Here is a 20,095-nt window from a genome sequence, read left to right as displayed (position 1 = left end):
TGCCCGGCTTTCCGCTGAGCATAAAAAGCGGGATAGTTTCTAACCAACAGCCTAATCCTATCCGTGTGGGTCAACGGGCGAATTATGGTTTGTGTATGCACACGCAGACAAATCGCCATACATAGGGATACTGGGAAATTGTAGCGAAACGTGCCTTTACTTACAAAAGATTAATTACAAAAATTTGCTAGATATTTATAAAACTATGCAAAAATATAAAAAAATACATTTTGAGTTTGTTAATTCTCCCTATGTATGAAGACTTTTGGGGCACCCTGTGTCTGTGTGTGTATATATATATATACACACACACATATACATACTAGCTTGGATACCTGGCATTGCTCGGGTTATTTGAAGAAGTCAATTACTGTACAAAATGCATAAGGTTGTGGGTGAACTACAACTCACAGCATGCCAGATTAATCCTGAGAAACTCCATCAATACTTTAAAATTCGTTACGTTGGGCAGGTTTGCTCTAGATCAGTTGTTCTCAACCTGTGGGTCCCCAGATGTTTTGGCCTTCAGCTCCCAGAAATTCTAACAGCTGGTAAACTAGCCAGGATTTCTGGGAGTTGTTGGCCAAAACACCTGGGGACCCACAGGTTGAGAACCACTGTTCTAGGTGCATCATCAGTGAGTTTCGGTGTGCTTTCTGGCTGTAGGGTAAACTACAACTCCCACTATGGTGAGTCAGTCCCCTCAAACCAGTGGGTTGAGTTAGTCACGGGGGGTTGTGTGTGCCAAGTTTGGTCCAGGTCCATAATTGGTGGAGGTCACAGTTTCTCTGGTTGTGGGTAAACTACAGCTCCCAGAACTCAAGGTCAATCACTCCCAAATCCCTCCAGTAATCAAATTTGGGCGTATCAGATACGCATGCCATGTTTGATCCAGATCCATCAGCTTTTGGTTCACAATATTCTCTGGATGTAGGTGAACTACAACCACCCCTCCCCCCAAAAAAATCAAGGTGAATTTTCCCCAAAGACCTCAATTATTTTTTATGGCCATGTAGGTTCTTGTGTGCCAAGTTTGATCCAATTCCCTTTTTGGTGGGGTTCAGAGTGCTCTTTGATTGCAGGTGAACTATAAATCCCAGTACCTACAACTCCCCCCCCCCCCCCAAAAAAAACACCACCAGTATTCCAATTTGGGCATATCAGGTATGTATGCTAAATTTGGTCCAGATTCATCATTGTTTGGGTTCATAGTGTGCTCTGTGTCTTAGAAGAGTAGGAAAGGGTTATGGGATAGGCAGTGGGCAGGGTCATGCATATTCCACACCAATGGAGAGAGTAAGGAACACTGGGATGTCTGTGGTGGAGGAAAAACAAAATCTAAGATGAAATTGTCCCCTATGAAAGCCTTCACTTGGGTGGTGGGCAGTAGGGTGTTTGTGGAGGACATTGGCACAGCTCTTGGACATGTTCACAGAGCTCATTATAACCTACAATGTCATTGGAGGGAGTGCTATCGGTGGCTCCTGAGCTGAGGGAATTATAGCTTTTTGTAGAGGCAGGACCTTGTCTGTGTAAGTCAATATTTCTCAACCTGTGGGTCCCTAGATGTTTTTGCTTCCAACTCTCAGAAATCCTAACAGCTGGTAAACTGGCTGGGATTTTTGCGAGTTGTAGGCCAAAACACCTGGGAACGCACAGGCTGAGAATCACTGGTGTAAGTGGTCACCTCTGCCACATACACACATACAGATTTTCATTTTTATTATGTGTATAGCTAGATATACATAAACATATTTTCCCCCAAACTGCATGTTTTTTCTGGGCGTCAGCCCCACCAGTGGGGCTTATATTTGAGTAAACATGTTTAATATAAATACAAAAATTGAATGCACACTCACACTGCTTATTGAAACACTATGAAACACTTTATATTGTTCTCTAAAGGTGCCTCAGTCTACAGTCTGCAATTATTGTCAAATCATTGTCAGTTTGATGCCGTTTCAGCTGCCCTGGCTAAATACTGTGGCATCCTGGAAGTTGTACTTTTATGGGATCCTTAGCCTTCTTTGCCCAAATAATGCTGGTGTCTTAGCAAACTACAAAACCCCATGCTTCCATAGCATTGAGCCATGATAATTCAAATACAGTAGAGTCTCACTAATCCAAGCCTCGCTTATCCAAGCCTCTGGATAATCCAAGCCATTTTTGTAGTCAATGTTTTCAATATATCGTGATATTTTGGTGCTAAATTTGTAAATACAGTAATTACAACATAACATTACTGCGTATTAAACTACTTTTTCTGTCAAATTTGTTGTATAACTTGAAGTTTTGGTGCTTAATTTGTAAAATCATAACCTAATTTGATGTTTAATAGGCTTTTCCTTAATCCCTCCTTGTTATCCAAGATATTCGCTTATCCAAGCTTCTGCCGGCCCGTTTAGCTTGGATAAGTGAGACTCTACTGTAGCATCAAACTACATCGATCCTACATTGTAAAATATACTCTAGCATTTTAAACCTGGCTTGAAAAGTTGGAACAGATGGTTCTCGTCTTAGGGTTTTGGAAGTTGACAATTGAGCTTGTTGTGCCACATGTCACTCTTTCACAGCCCTCTTCAGGCCTCCATGTGTGACTCCACTGGGTGATATTTTATGGGAAGAGCGTTGTATGTATACAATTATTCTTTTGTATTTCTCCACATTTCCGGCTTCACTGAAGCAATTTGACACTTTTGTTACGTTTCTCAGTGCATCAACTTTGTTTTGTGTTTCCCACGCTGTCATGTCACCCGGTGACTTATTAATTTTCCATAGGGCTTCTTAAGGATATTCAGATGTAGTTTGACAGTATCTTCCTCTGAAGTATAACCCACAGTAACTGGTATTCAATGGTGGTCTCCCACTCAGTAACTTGGAGCTGTGGTGGCGCAATGGGTTAAACCCCTGTGCCGGCTGGACTGCTGACCTGAAGGCTGGGTTGCTGACCTGAAAGTTGCTGGTTTGAATCCACGAGATGGGGTGGGCTCCCGTCTGTCAGCTCTGGCTTGCGGGGACATGAGAAAAGCCTTCCAGCTAACACATCCCGGCATCCCCTGGGCAACGCCTCTGTAGACGGCCAATTCTCTCACACCAGAAGCGACTTGCAGTATGTTCTCAAGTCACTTCTGACATGATTTAAAAAATCCAGTAACTAACTATATACAGTACTTTTTTCTTGTTCTTGCCATGTCCCTTCTAGTCATGCCTCACTTATGATGACCCTAAGGAAAACTTGTCTAGGTCTGCCTTATGGACATCATACACTGGAAATGACTTGAAGTCAAGCAATAACCTATTTTTTGCAGTGTACCTGAACTGGATTTTGCAACCTAAGACTTTAAGTTAAAATTGTGAATCCACTTGACTCCCTTTCATCTTAGCAATGCTTATTTGAAGTCTACTAATGATATTTGTTTGTTTTTTTAAATAAAAAATGACTGACAGAATTGTGTAAACATTTTAGGAAAAATAGTAATAGTAATAATGTTGGAAATGACAATCTTCTACAAGCCTTCTCTAGTAATGCTTATCTATGATCAGGTTGCTTACTGTTTCCTGTATATATGTTCTAGTGTGCAGCTTCCTTTACTCTATGGTTCCCGAGAAGTTATAAAAGGGGCTGCAGACCACATGATCAGATAGCAAACTACAGACCTCAGATCAACATGTGATGGTTTGTGTAAATAAAATAAGTATGTAAATGGCAGCTTTATCGCCATCTTAAAATAAATATAAACTCTGCTTGTCACTTTAGGCTTGAGTAAAATAATAACTGACTTTATTCTGGTTCAAAAGTTTAAATATATATACAAGACAACAATGTGTTACAGTTCCTTTAAGTATGTATCATTCCTTTTCAAATAGTCAAACTGTAGAGAGTAAAACAGCCATTGTATTTCTGACAAGAAAATTCCTGTCAGCGCCAAGAGGACCAACTGAACACACACGCTCAAACGTCAGTTGGGGAAGACCGTTGGGGAAAACCGTTGGTCTGCCTCTTCTGAGTCAAAGGCATCAACCAATCAGAATGCGGCTGGCTCAGCCAACCAGCTGTTGTCATGACAACTCCCTTTCCAGGAAACTCATGTAATATGGAGTTTATTTCACATTCCCTCACAACACACACTTGCTGTTTTGTTGTAAGACATGTCCTGGCCGGATGGCACAGAGAATTATCTCAAAGATGTCTGAAACTGGACTGATACATTTTGTATCTGTGTATGCTGAACACATGAAGTTGTGAGTAACCCAAATATGCTAATTTTTTTATCAAAGTCTACTTCATTTTTATCTCTTGAGTGCATGATATAAAACAATTTGTTTTATGGGAGAGTATATATATTTTTGGGCACTGAAAAACATTTCTAAAACTCTGCCATTTTAATACACTGTTTTACTAACAGATCAAAGATAACAGGTTATTCAATCTAACACCTGAAACCATTGCCTTGTATAATTATATCTGGTTGTATCTCACAAGAGAAGATTTTACTCTAAAGGGTTTTTGGCTCTTCTCTGAAAGGTCATGGTTTTCTAAAAGGTTCTGATCTCCAAAAGGTGTTTTTTTCCCAAAAGATTATAAATGCAATTTTCCAAAAAATAATAATACTCCCACTTTTCTCTCTTGAGTGAGACCCACATTGGCTATTAAATCTACCCATTCTCAGACTATATATTTTTTAAAAGTATAAAGATGTTTTCTAGTGGGTAAAATGAAAGGCCAATATAATATTTTATTTTTGAATACTAAATATTGAAATTCAGTCCTTCATTTTATAATGTGATTTCAGAAAGAGAGTAACAAGACTGAATTCAATGTCCTGGTTTATTATATCTAGTATTTTAATCCTTGAAAGGTGCCTTCCCAAAATACACTTTAACCGAAGGAAAATGTACTAAAACGGTTACCTCTACATTTGTTTTGTGCCATTGCAGAAGACCATTTAAAAATTATTGAATCCCTAGAGAGATGCCCTGGCTCTTGGTTGTACTAGTTATGGCTGTAATCTTAAATATGCTTATTTGGGACTAAATGTCACAAAACTCAGTAGGATAAAGGCTGGAGACCTAAATACATGTATTTGGAAGGAAACTCCATTTAAGGCTGGACTAAGAAAAACATGCTGGGCCCCTAAACTATGTCAATTTTAGAGGTGTTTCATAGCATTACCAAAACAAGTATGTCTCAATATTTTTGGTTCCACAAAAAGATTCAAAATCCCTTCTTAATCAGACCCGGTTAACTTTAGCTTATTTAGAGTATAAAATCCAGACCGGTTCCACTAAATACATTGGGACTAATCTTTGAGCAAACATGAAATACTTGGCTGTGAAGTTAAACTTGTACCACAAAAAAACCCTGCTTATTTTGTTGTCCAAAAATCCCTTGGTCCTTTATGTAACCAGTTCACCGAATCCTCTCAATTTTGTCTCCACTGTAGCCAGTGAAATAAAGTCCCTGTCAGATAATCTTTTAACTGTTTTCTCAGTATTAGATTTTACTGCATCTCCAGAAGTTTCTCAAAAGCTACATTTCACATTTTCCCCACAGTCAAATAAAGCACAAGCCTAAATCACATGTGCAGTTAGAAGTCCTTTAATTCTCACTCTGAAATATCCCCACCACCCAATAATGGGTATTATTGTTGTTGACATGTCCTACTTATTTTATTAAATGCCTTCACATCTATAGCTTAGCACAAGAGATAACGCTATCCACCTTCTTATCAGAGATGATAGTGTACACGGCTCTGCAAATAGACTGGAACAGAGTCCCGCAGGCATCCTCTGGGAAGTTAAAACACCACTTGGCTAAATTTTAGAAGCACCCTTCATTATTGAGATGCCAACTGCTGTCAATGAGACTCACGCCCAGACAGATGTGATCCAGTTGTCCATGGTCTTCTATGTTCTATATTTATTTAACATTCAGTGCTTAAACCTAAGAGACCCAGCTAATGCAAATCAAAAAGCTGAAAAGGACCATCTGTCTCGCCCAACTCTCAGCTATTCAGGAAGACACAACTAAAGCACTTCTGAAAGTTGGCCATCCAACCTGTTTAAAGACCCCCAAAGAAGGAGAGATAAATGATTCCACAGCCAAACAACTTAATATCAATTTGGACACATCGATTCATTTTCTAATGTGTATAGTTTTGTATTAGTGATAATCAAAGTGATGGTCTCTGGACCACGGATGAGTTTTCATGAAAGAAAAAATATTGTAGGTAATATCTCTGTCACATGAAAGAACTTATGGTTGGTTGCCCATATTAATAGTCTGAGAAGCACTGCTCTGCCTGACATCTTTCACATACAGCTAGCATGTCATCTTTTCTCTAAGATAAATATACCCAGTTCCCTAAGCCTTTCATCATAGGACATGATTTCCAAGGCATCTTGGTTGCCTTCCTCTGACCATGTTCCAGTTTATCAATATTGTTCTTGAACTGTGACACCCAGAACAAATGATAGTATGATTGGGCCGGGCTGTGGCGCAGGCTGGAAAGCAAGCCAGCTGCAACAAATCACTCTGACCAAGAGGTCATGAGTTTGAGGCCAGCCCAGTGCCTGTGTCTTGTCTCTGTCTCTGTTCTATGTCATGGCATTGAATGTTTGCCTTTATGTGTGTAATGTGATCCACCCTGAGTCCCCTTCGGGGTGAGAAGGGCAGAATATAAATGCTGTAAATAAATAAATATTCCAAGTGAGGTCTAACAAAGTAGAATAAAAAGATAAAATCCCTTTTTGTCAGATAAACTAGAAACCATCTCAAGAGAACATTATAAATACTGTATATGGAATTTGCCTAATCCCTTCTGTTGAAATATGAAAAGGCCTTCTTACCCCTGATCAGTCTTTAGGCAGTAGAGTTACTTTTGCACATATCATTTTTCTTGTAAAACTGTGGGCATCCTTTAAGGTTTTCTGCTTCACCTACAAGATCTAGGGAGATGGTCAAAGGCCAGGCGCAGAAAGAGCCAATTTCACAAATGACAGGCTGTGGCTTCCAGTGTGAATCTGGGGGCTTAGGAGTTAAAATGTACAGACATGTTTGCCCTAGTTGCTTGATCCAGAAAAATCAGGAGAGACTTACTTAATGGGCATCAATGGAAAAAGCAGGAAAACAACAAAGCACCGTAGTTTTGGAGAAGCTCCTCCTTTCTTCCTATAGCGAAATCGATTCTTTCATCCCGGCTCAGTAAGCAGTGGCTGAAGGAGATTCTGCCTCCCGAGAAAGCAAGCTGCCTCCTTGCAAAGGTTTCCCCTTTCCTTTCCTCCCTGGATTGCCGACTTGCCCTTTTCTTCCAACTTCCCCGCCTGGAAAGAATAGAAGTCATTCGTTTTTAAGGAAGACTTTTTGGTTATGCTGTAAAGATGCCACTTGGAATAAATCATTATGCGTGGAAGGAGAAGATGCGTCTCAATCCCCCTTAGAAAAAGAGGAAAATAATCAAAGGTATCCTGTAGATTGATTTGATTTTTCTCGCTTTGCAGATAAAGTGGAGCTTCTGTGTTTACCTTCCTTTTGGGGGGGGGGGGGATCCTTTCATTTTGGCTACTCTATACTCCCTCTCTCAAATGGCAGCCTCCCCATTGTAATTCTGAAAATCAATCAGAAATATATCCTTTTACACTGAAAAGCAAGCTCCCGGGAAGCAAGAGCTGCCCATGTCATTAATTATATTTTTGGCATTATTCTTCTATTTTGCCTTTTTACGGCACAGATCTCTGGGATTTAAACTCCCATCTTATCCAGCCAGTATGGGGGTCACTGGAACTCCCAGTCCAGCTCATTTGGAGAGCACTAGAATGAGGCAAGTTCTATACGGCTTCTTCTTTCTTTTTAACCAACAACACAATGGGTAAATAACAGGAAATGCCCAAAGTCCTACAGCGAATTTTGTGGCTATAAAAAAGAAAACTCTCTATTGTTTTTCTTTTAGTCACCCTCACTGGACAGGAGTGGTTCATCAAACGAGCCATTTTGCTAGCTTTTTTTTAGCAGTTTTATCTCTGTATTTTAATAGTCCTATATTTAATTCTATTTTAATGTTTATATGCTTTTGGTTTAAATCTACAAATTGTATGATTTTTAGTGGTAGCCACTTTAAGGAAAATATGTAAGAAATACATATAACACATAATTTTGCTATTTTTATTATCCAAAATGCTTGGGATCATATTTTTGTCTTGTATTTTATGTTAAATGTGCTTTGATTTGTATTATATTATATTTATACACTGTGCATTTGCATTGTGGCACTGAAGTGGCCAAACTAAGCTGCTCTGAGTCCCCCTCAGGGTGAGAAGAGCGGGGTAGAAATAAAGTAAATAAATAAATGTTTTGGATTTCATATTTTGTTATTATTTGTGAATACCTGCTTTTGCATGTAAATACCTCATGAGAGACAGGGCCCTGGACTGAATACGAAATTCATTTATGTTTCGTACACACCTTATGCACATAGTAAACAATACATTAATACAATATTTTAAATAATTTTGTGCATGAAATAAAGTGCGTGTACACTGAACCACCAGAAAACAAAACTGTCACTTTCTCAGCCCCACTTTTTGGAGTTTTTTTTGGAGCATTTCAGGTTTCCTGAATATTTTCCAGGCCCCAATCAGTCACATCCTTACTTGGATCTAAATCTTTTTGGGCTTAATAGGCCTTACTATGGAGTAGGTGGATCTAAAAACACACACTTCCTATCATTGTGTTGTCGGAGGCTTTCATGGCCGAAATCACTGGGTTACTGTGAGTTTTCCGGGCTGTATGCCATGTTCCAGAAGCATTCTCTCCTGACATTTTGCCCACATCTATGGCAGGCATCCTCAGAGGTTCTTTATTTACTGTCCTGATTTTAGGGTTTTGACAACCACCATGTCAGACTACTTAGAGAAGCCATTGAAATCTACAAGCACGTGGACAACAGAAAGGAGGAAACAATGAAAATGAACATTTGGCTACCAGTATTACAACAAATTTTAAAATCGGGATGGTAAATAAAGAACAACACTCAGAAAACGGGAATTCCAGGCATGAAACAATAGGGCAGCTAACACCTCCCAAAAAAAGATGCCCCCAGGAAGGAAGCAGCCAGGCTTTGAAGCTGAAAATCCATTGCAACATTCACACTTGCCTCAAACAGACAAGAGTTCTTCCTTCCGCAGATATATAAACCCCACTTGAACAGTTTCCAACAGACCTCACACCTCTGAGGATGCCTGTCATAGTTGTGGGCGAAATGTCAGGAGAGAATGCTTCTGGAACATGGCCATACAGCCCGGGAAACTCACAGCAACCCAAACATTTCTTATCAATTCTAAGGCTACGGAGAGGAAAAGGCCTATGTCTAAACAAACTCATCCAAGAGCTTCCTCTTCTCCGTGCGGTCGGGATCAACATCTCTTCCCTCCTTTTGTTTTCTGCAATTGGGTGTGCTCGGATTTTAAGATCAGCCAACCTTAAAAGCACTGGGCTGCCCCCACTCGAACTGCAATGGCCCCAACGCAGGCGCAGCCGCACAAAAAAAAAAAGCCGGCCGGGAAATGTAGTTCATCCCCCTTTGCCATTCGCCTCCATTTTCTCATCGCCTTGTGGGTGAGGTTTGCGCATGCGTCGGATTCCTTCCTCGCCGCCTCTCTCTTCCGGGTCCATCACCTGCTGCTCGCCGTTGGATACTGAAGAGGAGGGGCGGGGCCCAAACCGGGGCCTGATTGGACAGGAGAGCTGCCTTTCCTGGCTCACAATTATGGATGCAGTTGCTCGGGTGGTTAGTTTCAAGGAGGGGAAAGGGAGGAAGTGCCAGGGCTCTCGGTTGAAAAGTCCTGCGAAGTGGGGAGGCGGCACGAAAGGAAGCGCCCTCATTATACGCCTTTGTTGTGGGAATAAAGGAACCGCAGGTTGCGAAGTAACAACTCCGAAGTTCATGGCGACCCGCTTTCACCCTGAGAGAGGCTCGCCCAGAGTTTCTCCTCACAACACACACACACACGGGGCTCAGCCGCGCTCCTTTCGCATGGGGCCTCTCAGCACACGCGCGCGTGCACACACACAACACGGGGCTCAGCCGCGCTCCTTTCAAACGGCCTCGCGAACCTTGCTCAGTGTGTTAGTTGAAGAGCCTGGCTTGTCTTTGCCGCACCACATTGAGCGCGGTTCCGGGCGGGCGGGGGGAGAGGGAGGAGGAGGGGGGAACCGGGGATGGGTTGCGCATGCGCACTGGGCGGCGGGGCTGAATGTTTCCCAAGTGTTTGAAACTGGTATTTGGGTTTTCCACGTTGGATCAAGTGCGGCGTAGAAAGAGAGAGAGAGAGAGAGAGACAGAGAAAGGCTGCATTAATAACATCGCGGGCGGAACAAGAGCGGCTCCACTCCACTCTTTTTTGTGTCCTTTTTCGCCGGGTGTTTCTTTCCTCCGTTTCCGATTGTATCTCTGTGTGGCTTTTTAAGAGCTCCCTCCTCGCCTCCCTCCCTCCCTCCCCGACACAAATCCCTCTGATTGTTCCTACAGTCAACGACAGCCATTCAATCAGCTGTAGGAGGGACTGACTCGCCGACTGTGCCTGATCTGAGAAGAAGAAAAGACTCCAATGTAGCTTCTCCTGCTTCTGATTTTGGCTCAGATCGGAGGGCTCGAGGGGCGGCTGCCATTGAGGTGCTGGGCTTGAGAAGAGGGGAGAGGAAAACTCGCCTTTTTAGTGGGGCGAGGAGAAAGGAGAGAGACACACACGCAATCTCTTTATTATTTCCGTCCGGATGAAAATGTTGAACCCTGCAAACGGTGGGGAGCAGCTCCATTTGGCCAACTATGTGGAAGATTACATGGACTCCATCGAATCCCTGCCCTTCGATCTGCAGAGAAACGTCTCCCTGATGAGGGAAATCGACGCCAAATACCAAGGTAAAGAAAGTGCTTGCTCTCCTTTATATATGCCAGAGTAGAGAAAGAAGCTACACAGAGATTGCCTTTCTTTTTAATGCAGAGGTGATGATCTCCTTTATGTGACTGTGGGCCCTTCCACACAGCCCCATATCCCAGAATATCAAGGCAGAAAATCCCACAGTATCTGCTTTGAAGTGGAATATATGGCAGTGTGGACTCAGTTCAAAACAGACATTTCTGCCTTGATGTTCTGGGATATAGGGCTGTGTGGAAGGGCCCTGTGTTTCCTCCCTCTCTCTCCTTCCCTCTCCCAATCTCGAAAGCTTTTGTATTAATTTGGAGGGGGAAAGAGAGGTTGATTTCCCAAGGAGTAGAGAAGAGGGTTTGCTTTGCTCTGCAGCTTGCTACAGTCCTTTATGTGACTGTCTTTCCTCCTTCTCTCTCTCTCCTTCCAATCCCAGTCTCTATAGCTTTTGTATTAATTTGGAAAGAGAGATTGATTTCTAAGGAGTAGAAGGGGGTTTGCGTTGCTCTGCAGCTAGCTACAGCCCCTTTATGTGACTGTCTTTCCTCTCTCTCTCTTTCCAATCCCAATCTCTAAAGCTTTTGTATTAATTTGGAAAGAGAGATTGATTCCCAAGGAGTGGAGAAGGGGTTTGCTCTGCAGCTACAGCCCTTTTTTCCCCTTCTCGTTTTTCTCCCCTCCCTCTTGGGGCTGGAACAACAAAAGGTCTTCGCTTCTTGTTCAGCAAGGACTTCTTTTATTGTTTTGCATCATCATTATGATTATTCTAAATTGCTGGGCAAAACAGTAGGAGCAGAGGAGAGGGGCGAGGGCACCGGGACGCATGCATGGGGTGGTGGTTTCTTTTCCTTCCCTCCTGAGAGTGTTTCTGAAAGCAAGGACGGCTCCTCTTCCTTTCCCCGCTTTCCCTCACAGCACACCGAGGGGTTTTGCTAGCAATGGCTGGTAGTAGCAGCAGAGCCTTGCTCGTAAGGGAAGGCAGCTTGAGAGTGGGGGCAAAGGGGGGCCGGGCTTGTTGCCGTCGCCCCCTCTTCTTCTTTTGTGTTTTTCAATGGGATTTGGGTTTCCAAACCCTCCCAAATGGTGGGGGAAAGTGGTGAGGGAAAGAGATATTATATAAATAGTGTGTGGGTTGGGGATGTGCTGTTTGCTTGACGAGTCTCTCCCTCCCTCCTCAATTCTCTTCTTCTTTCCCTCCCTCATGAAACTCGTATTTTGCTGCTCCTGTGCTTGGCCCTCCCTTCCCCAACCGGGGAAATAAATGGTGGCCTTGCTGGGGGAGAAGGTCCTTTGTCACTTGAGGGGAAAGGAGTTGAAGGGAGCTAGAGGAGGAAAGTGTTCCTCTGTAGAGGTGACACCGTCCACACGCTCGGCTTGCCCCCCTTTTCTCCCCTCAACGGTTATTATGAGGGGAAGCAGCCAAGTGTGCTGTGCCTCAAGACCTGGGAGTTTTCCTATGTTGTGAAGGGAACTGAGGAAACCAGGGGAGCTGGATACGTATTAAGTTGAGGGTGTGAATGTTCGAGGGAGTTAGGCAGGGCGGAGGGGGGGGGGGGGACACTGTGAAAGGACAAGGGCGGGCATTTCAACCCGCTGTAAGCACTCGACTGCGCTAAAGGGAGGGAGCTCTAGAAAAGAGAGTAAAAGGCGCCGTCACAGCCCCTTTTATAGCCTAGCGTCATTACCCTATTGTGCTGGCCCCGCCCCTCGCGTGCCGTTATTGGCTGAGCTTCCCTCATGGCCACGCCCCCTTGCTCAATGATTCGGCCTTCCAGTGACGTTGACGAACCCGAATGGTGGGAGGGGGCGGAAGGGAAGCAGCAGGGGGAGGTTTGTTGTAATAGGTTGCTGTGAGTTTTCCGAGCTGTATGACCATGTTCCAGAAGCATTCCTTCCTGACGTTTCGCCCACATCTATGGCAGGCACCTTCAGAGGTTATCAGGTTTGTTGGAAACTAGGCAAGGGCCAGCTAACACCTCCCAACAAAGGATTCCCCAAGACAGGAATCAGCCAGGCCTTGAAGCTGCAATGCTAATCAATGTGATTAATTCACAACACTTGCCGCGAACAGGCAAGAAATTTTTCGCCCACCCTGAACCTTCCATAAACACACCTCCCATGCCTGGTTTCCAATATACCTCACAACCTTTGAGGATGCCTGCCATAGATGCGGGCTAAAACGTCAGGAAAGAATGCTTTTGGAACATGGTCATACAGCCCGGAAAACTCACAGCAACCCAGTGATTCCGGCCATGGAAGCCCTCGACAACACTTTGTTGTAATAGTTCGAACTGCCCCGTCGGCTGTTCGGCGAAGGATTGGCTCCCCTCGTTGCAGGAAGCGTTAGCAGCTCGCCGTGACTGACAGCTCGAAGTGAAAAAGGAGGGCTGCCCGTCATTCTACTTTCCACACCTGATTGGCATGTTGATACAAAAAAAGGCGGAGATTCGTTTGGGGCTTTCCCTTGTGATTGGTGGGAATGCTGTTGAGGCAGAGGGTGGGCTTATTGGCGTCGTTATGTCTCCTGATTGGTCGCTTCCGACGGAGGCAGGTTCTGGGTGGAGTTCTCAGAAGTTGATTGGGTAGCTGGATAGACTCGGGTCCTGGCGTTTCGGTTGAAGACGGATGTAAAAGGGAGGAAAACGCACACACGCTCACACTCTAACGCGCCACTTCCTTTCTAAGAACAATGGAGCCCAAAAAGGCGTCCTGCGGGAGGGAAGAGGAGGGGCCTCCTCTTGGACTGTGGAGGAGGCGGGACGAAGGCAGGCGTTCCCCGATGGGCTGAAGGCCAACTGGTAGGAGTGACGAGCAGGCGCCTCTTCCAATGCCTACGCGAGGAGAGGGCCCCCTCTTGGCCAAGGGGCGGGGCGCCTCATTTTCCATTCCCGCTCCTGAAGCATGGCTCCGCCTCCTGGAATTGTGACTGGAGGGGAGGGGGGAGAAGCAGCCTCTCCTCCGGCGTAGCCCCGCCCCTTTGGCCGCGCGACTGACTGTGACCGTTAATGGGAGGGGCGAGTGTCATCCCTCGCCAGTCTGTTGGGGCTGCCAGAGTGCGCGCAGGAGGGGGCTCCTCTACGTGTCGTGGTTGTGAAGGAAGGAAGAGGGCGGCCTGCAGGCGTGGCTTTCTACGCGCCAAGCGACACTTGTTTAACCCCCTCTTAGCCAGCCACGAAAAGGAAGGAGCTGTCGAAGGCTTTAATGGGCGGAATCGCTGGGTTGCTGTGGGTTTTCCGAGCTTTATGGCCATGTTCCAGAAACATTCTCTCCTCACGTTTTGCCTGCATCTGTGGCAGGCATCCTCAGAGGTTGTGATGTCTGTTGGAAACTAGTCAAGTGGGGTTTATATATCTGTGGGAAGTACAGGTCGGGAGAAAGAACTCTTGTCTGTTTAAGGCAAGTGTGAATGTTGCAATTGGCCACGTTGATTAGCATTGAATACCCTTTCACTTTCAAGGTGTGGCTGTTTACTGCCCGGGGAATCCTTTGTTGGGAGGTGTTAGCTGGCTCTGATTGATTCATGTCTGGACAAGAGGGATCCTCTCACCTCTGCAGGAGTCTACCATAGACCATGCAGCTGTGGACAAGTCTACAAACGCAGCATTGCCCAAACAGGAATCAAGGAACTGCAAACTAATTCAGCCAGAGAAGTCAGCCAGAGCAGAGCACCTGATGAACCAACCTGGACACGACATACTCTTTGAGAACACAGAAATGCTGGACCACTCTCACAACCATGTCAGAAGCCATTGAAATCCACAAACATGTGGACAATTTCAACAGAAAGGAGGAAACTATGAAAATGAACAAAATCTGGCTACCAGTATTTTAAAAACTCTAAAATCAGGACAGTAAATAAAGAACAACACTCAAAAGACAGGGACATTCCAGACAAGAAACAGTCAGGGCCAGCTAATACCTTCCAACAAAGGATTCCCTCAGGCAGGAATAAACCAGACTTTGAAGCTGCAAAGACATTCAATGCTAATCAAGCTGGAGTCCCCATAATTCTATGTCGGGATCCCAAAAATTGGCAACAGTAAAAAAATTTCTGAACATCACCTAGTGGCTGTAGTAGATATTTACAGGAATCTGTTGTGCAGTGTTTACAGTGCAGAAGATGCTTCAGCTGTATTTCGTAAAAAAGGAAAATGCCTGTTTAGCAAATCTTGCAAATGTTGACTTGTTATCTGTAAAGATTTGACTTTTATACCTATTTTATTTATCTCTATACCTCAGATCTTTCTCAGTCTGAAAGGGATCGCAAATGGAAAAGTTTAAGAAGCCACTGGACTAAATAATAATTATTATTATTTTATTTTTGTACCCCGCCACCATCTTCCTGAAGGGACTCAAAGCAGCTTACATATAAGACAGAAAGTCCAACAGACATAAAAGCAAACAATCCATTAAAACAAAACCACCACTAAAATAAAATAAAACATTGTAAAACACAACAATCTCATATAATCACACTTATGCATAAAAGAAAAACAGCAGCATTAAGGCTCCATCAGACTGTTCAACAAAAACCAATAACCATAAATTACAAAAATTGATGTGATCAGGCTAAAAAAGGGCCAGGCAAGGGATAGTGCAAAATGACATACAATAGGGCCAGGGAAATGGATGAGGTGCAGAGAACAGAGTACTATCTGATGACCTAGGGGCTGAGCATTTGTAACTGCAAGGTTCTAATCTTGATAAAATAAACCAGGAAATGTTGAATTTGTGTTATCTTTTAATCTGTAATGGTATTATAAGAAGCCCTGCTTTAAATGATGTGGACTAGAGATACAAGGTGCAAGTACATTCCTAAGAGAGCAGGACAGTATATATGAGTACACCTTGCTACCAGGCAGCTGTACTGGTATTTAAAACCACAGCTTCAGTTAGATTGTGAGAAGTTGTGAGACATTTCCCTTTCATTAAATCTCTGACTTGGGGGGAGCTCTGCTATGTTCTATACAAGGCTAACAAATATCATATCTTCTTCTTCCACAGAGATCCTCAAAGAACTGGATGATTATTATGAAAAATTCAAACGAGAGACTGATGCAGTACAAAAGAGAAGGGTTTTGCACTGTATACAGAGATCGTTGATCCGAAGTCAGGAACTGGGGGATGAAAAGATTCAGATTGTCAGCCAAATGGTAGAACTGGTGGAGAACAGAACTAGGCAACTTGACAGTCATGGAGAACTGTTTGAGACTTGCCAAGAGACAAATGACACCACTGGAAACAGTGGCAAGGCTAATCAAGACAAGTCAAAGAACGAGACAATCATTCAGGCCGAGAAGCCAAACAACAAAAGATCCAGGAGGCAAAGAAATAATGAGAACCGTGAGAATGCTTCTAATAATCATGATCATGACGATATCACCTCAGGAACTCCAAAGGAAAAGAAAGCGAAAACCTCCAAGAAAAAGAAGAGGTCTAAAGCCAAAGCAGAGAGGGAGGCTTCCCCAGCAGATCTCCCTATCGACCCCAATGAGCCGACTTACTGTCTCTGTAACCAGGTCTCCTATGGAGAAATGATAGGCTGTGATAACGACGAGTGCCCAATCGAATGGTTTCACTTCTCATGTGTGGGACTCAATCATAAACCAAAGGGCAAGTGGTACTGTCCCAAATGTAGAGGAGAAAATGAGAAAACGATGGACAAAGCACTGGAAAAATCTAAAAAAGAAAGGGCTTACAACAGGTAGTTTTCAAATCAGAGGAGAATAGGGCCATTAAAACATTTATTTATTCTGTCTCACTTTTTGTTGAGGTACTAGGATTGTAAAATGTATATTTTTAAAGAAGGTTACAAATCAAACCATTCTTGTAATAGGGGTGGCAATAAGGAAATGTTTGGGTTTTTTCCCCCTTTGATATGGCAGTTAACAAGAAAACAGTATGTCGGCAAAAGCATACAGTGAATTAATAAGAGTTAACATGTAATGTTTGGCTTCATCTTGTGAAAAATCTGCCTGTACTCGTTGGTAAGACTGCCCATGAAAATGTAGATAGTCAACATATCTTGGATAGCATTCCAGTTTTCTTTATAGTGGAATGCTGTTTTTCTTTCCAGCAAATTGTTCTATGGTCTGTTTGAATAAAGCAGCAGTACATCACAAATTTATCCTAAACATAAATGACCACTCTATTATCCCTCAAAAAGAGCATTAGCTTTACTGGGCTTAAGTGTATTTAACTTATCAGGAGGAAAGTCTGTGTTTCAAACACAACCGTTTCAAAAACCTTTTGCCTTCTTTTAAACTTCTGCTAAGAACTAAGCTTCATTGCTTGCAGTGAGACTTATTTCTAAGGGATATGTTTAGATCAGGGCACAAAATTCCTCTGATGTGCAGTAGCATGTAAGAACCTACAGTATGGCTCCTGTTAAGTGTGTCCGTCTAGCAGCTCAATAATACGTTTAACTACAGCTACAAGCTTATTTTTTAAAAATGCAAGAGGTTAAATTTTACACAGCATATTTTATATATTGGCCAAGTACCACAAGGGCCTTTTAAAATGATTTAGTATATTTTGTATTTAACCAGGAAGGCGTTTAGTAATGGAACTTAACATAAATCAAAGCTTTATACTGTCACAGATAATAGAGTAGCAGTCTTTACTTTGTATAAGTTGTAAAAATGTACATTTTCAAGTGGAGTTGCACTTAATTGTATTATAATTGGAAATGCATCCACATGCCATGGTGTAGCCAATATGCATTTTCTTCTGTATGTATGAAAACTGTACAGCAGTGATAATAAAGAATAAATTAAACAAGTTGGATAATCTTGTTTGTATGTGCTTGCTTTCCCTTTTCCTCCTCATTCTGTTTTCATATGTCTTTTATTTTACACTTGTGTGCAGTGGCTCGCTCTTACTTTACAATTCCTTTGCAACAATTAGGCAGCATTTGGTGCATTATAGTTGTGATAATAATAAAAAATATTCCTGTACAAATATATACACATATGTTTCTAAGTCCTGCTGGTGTATTGCTCCTTTCCTAACGCCAAATAGTCATCATTTTGCTTGGCTTTCATTGCGTCTGCTGCCACTTGTTTCAAAATCTTTCTTGTCCAGTAATGTTGAATGTGATTTTCCTTCTTCCATAGTCAATAGAGCCTGTATATATTCCTGGTTTAGTTTTCTTTCAGTTTTGCTTCAATTCACATGTAGTAGAAGAATCATATTTTAGCCACTTCTTGCTGTCACCCAGAGTATCAACAAACTGTAACCTGGACCGGAACATGTTGTTTTCTATTGTTAAATTACAATTTCAGTAATGCTTTTTTTTAATACACTGCTAGCTCTTCGTCCAGAGACAGAAATATATGAGTATTTTTGTTCTCTAAAATATATGTATAATTAAGTTTAACAAAGGAAGCTAACAATCAAAACAATTGAAGAAAGAACAAAAGAAAAAAAAGAATGAATATATAGCTGAAATGAAACCAAAGCACAATTCTAAAACAATAACATGAAATATATTTAATCCCTTTGTACCCTCACTTTAAAATTGGAAAGAGCAGTTAAATTATTTTCTGAAGTCATACTTTTTAGTTATCTGTTTAGTTTAGTTAACTGTTTTATCACAATTGATTTTAATTCAAGAACTTGTCCCAAACACCCTTTTCCCCAAAAGAGACTTCATTGAGTCCAATAGATTTGGTATAATTATCATAAGACCATTTATGTAAGCCCTTGACTTACATTGTTACTGGGTTTCTTTGCCTATTTCCAGATTCTGCCATCTTGTCTGATGTCCATCTGTAAAATCTGAGATAAAGATGGAGGGAATAACCATGTCTAGTTCCCTTTTGTATATCAAGGGAGATCTGGCTTGTTCCTCAATATTCAGGGAAATTGTTTCCTCAATCTGCTTTCCAAAACAGTAATTAATATCTTATTGTCATTGTTTGTATCTTTATGAATCCTTATAATACAGACATCTTTCTAAGACTGGCATCCACCATTTTCTGATAACCCCATTACGCAGCACCTTAAGGCTTGAAACAACTCATCTTTAAATTTCATGCAATATACCGCAGATAGTCCATCTGGTTATGGAGCATTTCCAGCTTTACTCTTTTTATTGCTTCACTGCAACTTCATAATTTTCACATGCTCAGTCACATTTAGGACCAGATACAGTTTATCCGATTGGAATCTATTCTAATAATTTTACGTATCTAATTTTTTTGTTTCTCCTTGCAAATATAAAACTCTATGATATTCTTTGATTTTATAACATTTTATATTCTCCGTGCCATACTTATTTTCCTTCCTGACCTTTGTGATATATTTTTAAATTCTTTCCTGTCTCAACTTGTAATACAGCCACTTCCTGGATTTATTTGGAAATTAAAACGTTTTTTGTTCAAGATATAGTCGCTATTATTTTCATTCTCGCAATGGGGGACAAATTATTTGCATAGTTTCCTCTCCGCTGGAGATAAACATTTATGTTCATTTCTCACCCAATATTCCCATTCTGACATTTTAGGAAAATATTCTGACTGAATTAAAAGGGGATGCATCAAAATGGTAGTGTTTTGTACAAAAAAAATAGATCCCATTTTCCAGACAGTTTTTTTTTGTGCAAGATTGCTGTTTTCAGTGAAAACAGAAACCCAAAACAAACACACAAACCCCCTAATAATCTTGCACAGTAAACCATAAGGCTGCTTCTTTTACTGCATTACTGCAGGGTTTTGTGTTTTTTACTATATAATAGCTTTTTTATGTAAAAAAACTGCAACCTTACACAAGAATACATAACTTATTTTATTTTATTTTACTTTTTGCAATCCCACCACAGTTTTTATGCAAAAAAACCTCAATATGTATTTCTAGGCAGAAAAATTTTCCAAAATGCTTTAGGATGAGCAAATATCAGGTAAAAACTGAAAAATCTCATAGCCATAGTATTCTTCCATTTTTTCAGCCAGGAAACAGAAACCCAAATAATCTTTCTATTCTGACTTCTTGACAATTTGTTTTACTATGATGGCGATTTGCAACAGTACATTCCTGTATTATTATAATAGTATCATGAGAGAATACTGCTGAGATACCCATCTTACCAGGATCTTGAAAATAAATACAGTAGAGTAGAGTTAACCGACTTCCGGTTATCCAACCGTCTGTATTATCCGACGTGCCAGGCCCT

The 20,095-nt window shown here is 42.0% G+C and overlaps 2 protein-coding genes across 3 annotated transcripts in view; one reads left to right on the top strand and one right to left on the bottom strand.

Moving 5' to 3' along the window:
• Positions 1-9,681, bottom strand: part of cars2 (cysteinyl-tRNA synthetase 2, mitochondrial) — a 50,939-nt gene extending 41,258 nt beyond the window's left edge. Inside the window, exons 1-2 of one of the 2 annotated variants that reach the window (XM_016992312.2) lie at positions 9,477-9,681; positions 7,100-7,323 (exon numbers count right to left, since the gene is read on the bottom strand). In XM_016992312.2, coding sequence (XP_016847801.1) covers positions 7,100-7,110 — 11 coding nt within the window. In that variant the 5' untranslated portion in view covers positions 7,111-7,323; positions 9,477-9,681. Of the gene's footprint in view, positions 1-7,099; positions 8,797-9,476 lie in introns of those variants that run through there. The other variant, XM_062975457.1, reaches the window with a different exon arrangement.
• Positions 9,682-10,238: 557 nt separating this feature from the next.
• On the top strand, positions 10,239-17,712 carry ing1 (inhibitor of growth family member 1). The gene is made up of 2 exons (XM_003218725.3): positions 10,239-10,916; positions 15,928-17,712. Exons 1-2 carry the CDS (start codon positions 10,772-10,774, stop codon positions 16,629-16,631), a joined length of 849 nt encoding a protein of 282 aa, XP_003218773.1. The 5' UTR covers positions 10,239-10,771; the 3' UTR covers positions 16,632-17,712.
• Positions 17,713-20,095: the final 2,383 nt, after the last annotated feature.

Source organism: Anolis carolinensis, chromosome 3 (genome assembly GCF_035594765.1).
Source record: "Anolis carolinensis isolate JA03-04 chromosome 3, rAnoCar3.1.pri, whole genome shotgun sequence".
In the NCBI taxonomy this organism is placed as follows: Eukaryota; Metazoa; Chordata; class Lepidosauria; order Squamata; family Dactyloidae; genus Anolis; species Anolis carolinensis.
The sequence above is the reverse complement of the archived record's forward strand: the minus strand, read 5'-3'. Positions and strand labels throughout refer to the sequence as shown.